General features: G+C 48.5%; 1 protein-coding gene across 1 annotated transcript in view; it reads left to right on the top strand.

Annotated features, from left to right (window-relative positions):
* SLC18A2 (solute carrier family 18 member A2) overlaps nt 1–8,955 on the top strand; it is a 61,906-nt gene that overhangs the window by 33,235 nt on the left and 19,716 nt on the right. Inside the window, exons 9-11 of the mRNA XM_045291401.1 lie at nt 1,675–1,770; nt 7,419–7,497; nt 7,910–7,965. Of these exons, the coding sequence (XP_045147336.1) occupies nt 1,675–1,770; nt 7,419–7,497; nt 7,910–7,965 (231 nt within the window). The remainder of the gene's footprint in view (nt 1–1,674; nt 1,771–7,418; nt 7,498–7,909; nt 7,966–8,955) is intronic.

The raw sequence follows: 8,955 nt of genomic DNA, 5'->3' as shown, positions 1-8,955 counted from the left end.
GAGGGCTCTGATTCTCAGGGGGGTGGTCATGACTAGCATTAGCACAGATGCCCTCCAGATATTGAGCTCTGAAACAAAGCTCTCTCACCTCCCACTCCATACCTGTGCGAAAGGAGACTTGCGGTCCTTGTCAGAGTCTCTGGCACCTGAGGCATTCTTTTTAAAGACCAGTGTCCATTGTACATTACCAGATAGATGTAAGAACCTCGGGCTTCATGTGGTCTAGGTGTTGCCCGCACCCCTGGGTGGCCTCAAGCAAGTGACTGCACTAATCAATTAGCAGTCCTTTTTCTTTTTTAAAAAAACCATGTTATTGGGGTCTCATACAACTCTTATCCCAATCCATCCATCCATCCATTGTGTCAAGCACATTTGAACATTTGTTGCCATCATCATTCTCAAAACATTTTCTTTCTACTTGAGCCCTTGGTATCAGCTCCTCATTTTTCCCCCTCCCTCTTCTACCCTCCTTCCCTCATGAACCCTTGATAATTTATACATTATTATTATTTTTTCATGTTTCCCTTCACTCACTTTTCTATTGTCTGTACCCCAGGGAGGGGATTATATGTAGATCATTCATTGTTATTGGTTCCCTCTTTCTCCTCCACCTTACCCTCCTGGTATAGCTACTCTCATTATTGGTCCTGAGAGGTTTATCTGTCCTGGATTCCCTGTGTTTCCAGCTCTCATCTGTGCCAGTGTACATGTTCTGGTCTAACCGGATTTGTAAGGTAGAATTGGGATCCTGATAGTGGGGGGTGAGGAAGCCTTAAAGAACTAGAGTAACCTTTCTAATGTTGCAACCCTTTAATGCAATTCCCTTTAATGCCGTTCCTCATCCCCCAACCATAAAATTATTTTCGTTGCTACTTCATAACTGTAATTTTGCTACTGTTATGAATTGGGCGACCCCTGTGAAAGGGTCATTTGACCCCCAAAGAGGTTGAGACCCACAAGTTGAGAACTGCTGAACTACAGGAAAGTTGTATGTTTCATCAGTGCTATAATGGATCCTGACTGGCTTGTCTCCTCCCTGCGACCCTTCTGTATGGGGTGTCCAGTTGCCTACAGATGGGCTTTAGGGCTCCATGATGCTCACCTTCCTGACATAATCGCCCAAAGACAAAGCAGATGCATAAGTAAATGTGGTGAAGAAAGCTGATGGTGCCTGGCTATCAAAAGATGTAGCATCTGGGGTCTTAAAGGCTTGAAGATAAACAAGCAAACAAGCAGCGGCCATCTAGCTGAGAAACAAAGCCCAAATGGAAGAAGCACACCAGCCTATGTGATCACGAGGTGTTGATGGAATCAGGTATCAGGCATCAAAGAACCGAAGATCATATCATTGCAAATGAGGGGAATGTGGAATGGGGACCCAAAGGCCATCTGTAGGCAATTGGACAGCAGTTCTTTTCCTCATGAAGAAATTGGCAACGTTAAAATCATGGTCTACAAGGCTCCCAACGTTTTGGCTCTGAGAGTCCAGGTGTTTAAAATCCTCCTCCTCCATAACTCTCCTTGAGTAGCCCCTGGGCTTGGTACTCATGGCCCTGGCTTACAGCGGTAGGCAAAGACTGTGTGCTGTGGGCACACGGGTGTAACTGTGTTTCGAGAGGGAGGGGACCTTCAAGAACCAGAGCCGAGTGCACTCACCTTCTTCTTTCCTTCAAGGGTCCATCTGCTTTGCAAACATGGCGATCGCCATGCTGGAGCCGGCCCTGCCCATCTGGATGATGGAGACCATGTGTTCCCACAAATGGCAGCTGGGTAAGGACTGCATGGGGGGGGGGCGGGTCCCTGCTAGTCTGCAGCATTTGTCCCCAGGAAGGGTCCCGTCAGGGTAACCCGGTCGAGCTTTGGTGTCAGAATGATAAATTGATTGGTGCTCAAGGCCACAGAGAGCTTGGGGTCTGCTTGGCTCTGGCTTTTGGGCTATTCCTGATGGACGCAGCAGGACTGTGGAGGCTTCAGACCTGGGCAGAAGTGAGGGCAAACACAGGAGGCATCTGCCCACATTGCTGACGTCGAATAGTTCTGCTCACTCTCCTTGGGCAGCAGAGAGGCTGGTGAAACATTTAGCTGGTGAAACCATTTCTCAGTGAGAAAAAGAACACATGCGTAGTACCCAAAAAGTACACAAATTGAGGAAGTGAAAATAAAAAAAACTCCCCCCTCTATCTGTCCCTTCCGCTGCCCTCCCATCAGTCTCTGTGACGGTCATTGTTAACGATCGTGTGGATCTTTCTCCGATGGTTCTGCCATTTATCAGCATCTCTCTCTCACCACTTCATAACAGCCCCACAGGATAAACCCAACCCACGTTGAATCTTGCCGCTTGAATCTTATGTGACCCCTGTTTTCCTCTCATGAAAAATTATTGAACTTTTATCCGTTCTCCACAACCAAGCTCACTGCCACTGAGTTGATGCCGAGTTTCTGAGACTGTAATTGTCGGAGTAGAAAGCCCCACACTTCTCCCGAGGAACGGCTGGTAAGATTGGGGACTGCTGACCTTGCAGTTAGCAGCCCAATGCGTAACCACCACGCCATTACGGTTCCTATTTTCATGAGAAGACCAACGCTCTCTGCTCCCTGTTTGCTCCCTTCCCCAAAGCTCCTCCTCTGATTTGGCCGTCATCAATCCTTTCAACGATTTCTTCTCGGTCTCTCAAGATCAGGGGCAGAGTCTTTGAATGGGTGGTTTTTGCAGTTTCTGCCGCTGGCATCCTCAGAAAGTGGATGAGAATTTGCTACTGCTGTTGCTCCACCTGAGGAAAATCGACCGGGCAACCAATGCCCTTGTGTGCTCCCTCTCTGACGCTGCTGACGGATGTTTTGGTTCGCACGGTATTCAGTACTGACGTATTCTGCGTACATAAATATTATTCGCAGTTTTCTTTTTTTTCTTTAACAGGTTTTTGTTTTTCTTGAAGTTTGTCATCGCTCTGCCATCTCACTTTCTCAGCTTTCTCTGTAGCATCGATGACAGCTGTGGCTGCTAGGTGCTGATGAGTTGGTTACAACTCAGATCAATTCAGTGTGCACCAGGAGGAAATGCTGCCTGGTCCCGCACCATCTTCACAACCACTTCACAACCAGTGCCTCTCAGTTCCTTGTTGCCACTCGGTCAGTTCATCTCATTGAGGCTCTTCCTCTGTATCCCTGACCCTCTCCTCCACCAAGCATAATGCTCTTCTCCAGTGGCTAGTTACTCCTAACGACTTGTCTAAAATATACTGAGAAAATCTCTTGCCTTCCTTACTGCTTAGAAGCATTCTGACTGTACTTTTGCGGGGGGGACAGATTTTTTTCATTCTTCACGAACATCATAATCCGAAGACATCCCTTCTTCCTGGGACTTCTTCATTCCTTGTGTATCGGTGAATCATACTGAGGTGGCGTGATTGTTGCTGTGATACTAGAAGCTATGTCACTGGTATTTCAAAAACCAGCAGAGTCACCCTGCCTGGGGAAGTTTCAGCAGAGATTCCAGACTAAGATAGATGAGGAAGACATTGGTCAGTGGAAACTTAAGGGATGCACCATTTATGACTATATCCTCTGACACGTCAGGCAGAGATGAAAGGTTCTCTACATTGGGTCAAGTACATCCGAAAACGGAACCGTTCTCTTTATTTGCTTACTTGGGGACATTCATCCTAGCTCACTCTTTCTTCCGGCTCTAGCTTCTCCTCTGGGCCACCCTGGGACTTTTCTCCCCCAAATCCTAGCATCTTCTCAGCCTCCCTTCCGTTCCCTGGAAGCTTCTTTGCTGAATTTCTCTTTCTTTGTTTACTCCCTCATTGTGCTGGGGCATGTCCTTCAGGAGCTTCTTAAATCAGGCTCCTGGAAGATTAGGCCCTCCGAGACCCGACATATCGATAAGCACCCTCAGCTTCACCTCGCCCCAGGCAGTCATACACAGCTTGGGTAGATAATCCTTGGTTGGAAATGGTTTTCTTTTAGAAGTTCGAAATGACTGCTCTACTGCCTTGTCACATCTGGGGTGGCTAAGGAGGTCGGTGTGGGTCTCACTCCCTACCTTCCCTAGGAGCTCACACCGCACCTTGTCCTGTCTGACTGATGGACATTCAAAATGAATGGCCATTCGCAGTGGGGCGATTTTCTTCCACTGGGCTGGTTGGCCCTTTCACTCGGGAAACCTCTTCTGTTCCCAGATTTATTGGCGATCTGTATGCATTTCCTTTACTGTGAATTTATTATGACTATACTTTGTCCTCCCCTGCTGCGGAGTTGCTTGCTCTTAACCTCTGGGTTTTGTGCACTTTACTTGCTGCTCCTTGGCACACATTCTCCCACTTTGTTGGGCACCTTTTTGACTTTATTGAGAATAGCGTCTGCCACTCGGGACAGTGGCAGTGCCAGGAGTACAAATCTGCAGTCCGCCTTTAAAGGGACTGGGATCTCAGCCCAAACTCACAAGAGCCGCTCCCATGCCGAGATGGGAGATGGTTTTGTAAACCACTCATGTTGCCTTCCAATAAGCGTATGCCTTGGGTTTACATTAAAAGTTCGAGTCTGCATGGGGTTTAGTGTTCTTCTTGTCCTCTGTGCCCAACCCGTGGTTCTAAGACCATTCCCCCTGTAGATCTCAGCTCTTGCCCCACTGGCTTCTGAGGCCACCTCCGTCACCCACTAAACCGCCAGGTTCTTGACCCTATTTCTGGGGTTTTCTTTTCTGTTCTGTGATCTGTTTGTCATTCTTGTGTCAAAATCCTCCAACCAAATGATTATCAATTTAGAATATTGCTTACTATCTGGAGGACTAGCCCCCTAGGGCCCCCCCGCACAGTTATTTATTACCGGTACACATACACACACCCCCATCCACACATCTATATATGCGGGCGCTTCAAACAAGAGTCATTCAGTGGAGATGGGGGATGACTGGGGCTGGGCTTGGGAGAGTTTCTTAGGCAGAAAATTGAGCTCTGACAATCAAGACACAGGAGGAAACCTAGGGCTTTAAAAGAACCACCAAGCAGGAGGTCTAGACTGTTTCTAACCCTGACTCTGTGCATAGCTGTTTGCAGGCTCCACCAACACCACTATTCACGCCGGCGGAAGCGGCTCTGTTCCTTCTCTCTGCTCCTGGCTCTGTGTTGGGTCTCCAGGCGTTGTCAGGAGGCGCCCGGGTCCAGGCGGGGCCTCCTCTGTCCAGTTGAACATGTGGAGTGAGCATGCTCCTGCGCAGACGTGCTTTTTGTTGTGTCCGATGTCTCCATCGAAACAGCGTCTGGTCTTAATTGGATGTGGCCAGGCCATGTGTGGCCGCTTTAACTCATTTGCCTCTTCCTCTCCAGATAGAGCCCTGGGGCTTACCTTCTGGAGCAGTTCTGCCCGTCAGAGCCCGGGCCCTCCAGGCAAGAGACAGCTGCCTAGATACTATCTGCAGATGATCTGCAGGGACTTATCACTGGGGCCAGATGCTCGCCTGTCCCTTCCCACCACAGGGGTTTCCTTCCGCCTGCCTCCCAGTTGGCCTTTTCTTTAGTACAGAGAATCTTATGTGGGTGCCTGCTCAGGTCTCAGCTGCAGCGAGAGGGCACGGGCTGGCCTGGCTGGGGTCTCGGCAGCTTGTGGGCTTTTCTCCTAGAGCCCACAGGCTGCTCCCAACCTGGTGAGAAGGGGCATATAGGTGACCTGGTGTGGAAGAGCCAGCCCCCCTGGAGGCAGGCCCCTGCTGTGGCCTCCGCCTGAGGGAGTCTCCCAAAGCCTGGGGATGGCCAGCAGGCCAGGGTGAAAAGCAGGTTGGGTAGGGGTTGCCTGGACTGGCAGGACAGAGGAATCCGTGTGGAAGAGCATTTGCAGATGTATCCTTAGGGGTGGCAGTGCTGAGTCACAGGTCCTTCTGTAACCGTTTGCTGGTTTTCAACGGCAGGATGTAGTTAATCTCGTTGAGATGCATTAAGAACAATCAGGATTGAAGAGAAAGCGATTTTTACCACTCACAGGCAAAGCCCAGGATCCAATCTGGCATATCCAATTTGAAGAAAAACAACAACTGAATGTACTGAAGAGTTTGAAAAGCCGTCTTTTGTAAGCAATTGCCCTAGTGATGTTGTGGACAAGATAGTGTTGATGTGGACACATTCACTTGTGGCCTCACCTGGTCAGACTCATGAAGTCTTTGTGTTTGTTTGATGAAGAAGCATCCCATGGGCACCTCTGAGCTAGAAGTCAGCGCGGGCTCGTCAGAGGCCAGGCGATGCCAGCTCCCTCCCCGGAGAGTGCATGGTCCCTCGGACTGTAAGGGTCACCCAGAGAGGACTTGGCCACCAGCAAGACCGTGCAGACGTGTGTTCGTTTATACCAAGGAAAGAGGGTTACAGGGCTCACTGACAGGAGCAGACTGTAGACTTTCTTATGGGCCACTTAAATTTGTTCTTATTTTAAATATCTTCTGCTTTCTTTTTGATTGAGGTTTTTATCTGTTTTACCTTGTTATTCTAGTTAGTCTTTTGCTTGTTTGTTTTTGCATGTTTTTCTGTATATGAAATCCAGATTGGTGAATCTATGGAGAGAAAGACAGGATTAATAGTTCCTTGGGGGTCTGGCAGGGGAGGTTGGGGGGAAATGGAGAACTATTATTGAGTATAAGAATGAAGAAAATATGATGTAAGATATGAACATAATGATTTTTGATTTATCAAGGGTTCATGAGGGAGGGGAAAAAACAAGCTGATACCAAGGGCTCAAATTGAAAGAAAATAATTTGAAAATGATGATGGCAACATATGTACAAAAGTGCTTGACCCAATGGATGGATGGTGATAAGAGCTGTAAGAGCCCTCAATAAAATGATAAAAAAAAGAATTGAAGAAACTATTCTAAAAACGGATTGTGGCGATTGTACAATTCTTAATGGGATTGAGCAATTGAGCTGCACGATATGTGAGTGTTATATGCCAATAAAACTGTTGGGAAAAAATTAAACAGCAGGAGGAAGACCAGCAGGTGTGGCAGATGCCCTCCCTTCCCCTAGAAACTTCCCGGCGGAGAGAGTTGAGCACGGAGCTCATTGTACATAATGCTTCTGTGCACAGGACTGCTACCTGCCCAGGATGGCCCAGGAACAAATGACACCGTGTGTTGTCCCCTGGCGCGTGCATCCTCAGTGGTAGCTGTTTGGGACCCGGGGTAGAGCCGGTGGCCGGGCGGAGGTGGCAGCTAGATGAAGCAGCTGATAATAGACTCGGGTTTCATTTCTGGAGCGTCTCTGTGGCTCCTGGGCGGATGTGTCAGCCGAGAGGGGTTGGCGCTGCCGGATATTAGCTGCTCTGGTGCAGGCCCTCGAGCGGCTCTCGTCGGCGTGGTGGTGTCTACAATTATTAGTTTTTCGAACGTTTGGCTGATATCAGCACTGATAAGGCGTCCCTTTCATCAATTCACAGGCGTTGCTTTCTTGCCAGCCAGTGTCTCTTATCTCATCGGGACCAATATTTTTGGGATACTCGCTCACAAAATGGGGAGGTAAGATCAAATGAAAACTACACTCCTGTGTAGTTGTTACTGATGGGTGATGAGTCCACGCTGGGCCACAGCGCCCTCCTGTGATGAGGTGGACGGGCCTCTCCCTCAGGGGGTTCTAGGCTTTGACCTTCAGGGGAGCCGACTGCCAGGTCTTTCTCCCGCGGAGCCTCTGGGTTGCCTTTGACCCGCCAGCCTGCCCAGGTGAGCGCGGAGTGCTTTAGCACCGAGCCAACAGAGGTCCTAATAATGATGTACTTACTTGAGAGATGGGGGTGGGGTGGGGGTGGAGATGAAAAACCCACCCTAAGTGTTTCAGGCTCAGCTATTACAAAAACTTGTTTTGTTTTCCACTGACGTTTTGGATGGGGGGAAAATCCAACGATGACTCTTGATGGTGTTCTTCCTTTGATAGGTGGCTCTGTGCTCTGCTAGGGATGGTCATTGTCGGAATCAGCATTTTATGCGTGAGTAAAAGATGGCATCCGGCCATGGCACCCATCTGGGCCTATAACCGTTGCCCTGGCAGGAGTCACCCAAGGAACCCCTTGCAGCAGTTAGCAGTTGGCCATTGTTTAGTTTTGCTTCGTCTTTTTCTTTTTTTCTTCTCCTCCCCTCCCCCTCTCCTTCCCTCCCCCTTTTCTTCTTCTTCCCATATCATTCCGTAGTTCAGTCGCGGCAAGCAGAATGGTACAATTGCTACCACAATCAGTTTCCAAACATTCTTCTTCCTGGACTCCTTTACCCTGCCTCCTGACCATTATGTCCCACCCCGAAACCCTTATTCTATTTTCTGTCCCTGTAGGTTCATCAGTCCTGGGTTTGGTACCTTAAGGTACCAAAGCCCCTTAAAAACATGTAACACCACTTCATGAGGGTGACCTCCAAGGGTACAACACCTCTGACACACACCCTAATAGGAACCAATCAAGCCAAACACACAGAGACCGCTGAAGACCAGATCAGATCCAGCATGCAGCAGAGGGCGGATCAACTGACGAAGTTTTCACTGTTCCAGTCAGTTTACACCACGTCTTGCCCTTCCTTTGAATTCTTTTCCATCTCAAGGATGCTGGGAATTTCTCTCCAAGGCATCAATGTTCACTGTGTGTCAGATAGAAACTCTTTAGAATGTTGTAGCACACTTTTCATATTTAGCTTCCTTAAGAAGAAATTGTTTTAAGCAGTATAATGCCTTAGAGACTTTCAGATACCTAGCCTGTAACAATAAGAGGGTACTGTTCTAGAGCAGTGGTTCTCAACCTTCCTAATGCCGTGACCTTTCATACAGTTCCTCATGTTGTGGCGACTCCTCAACCATAATATTATTTTTGTTGCTACTTCATCACTGTCATTTTGCTACTGTTATGAAGCGGGCGGCCCCTGTGAAAGTGTCATTCAACCTCCAAAGGGGTTGTGACCCACAGGTTGAGGACCTCGGTTCTAGAACAAAGCAATGAC

Source organism: Echinops telfairi, unplaced genomic scaffold (assembly GCF_000313985.2).
Source record: "Echinops telfairi isolate 266 unplaced genomic scaffold, ASM31398v2 ScPeMD7_70;HRSCAF=299, whole genome shotgun sequence".
In the NCBI taxonomy this organism is placed as follows: Eukaryota; Metazoa; Chordata; class Mammalia; order Afrosoricida; family Tenrecidae; genus Echinops; species Echinops telfairi.
This window is presented reverse-complemented; position numbering and strand designations above follow the sequence as displayed.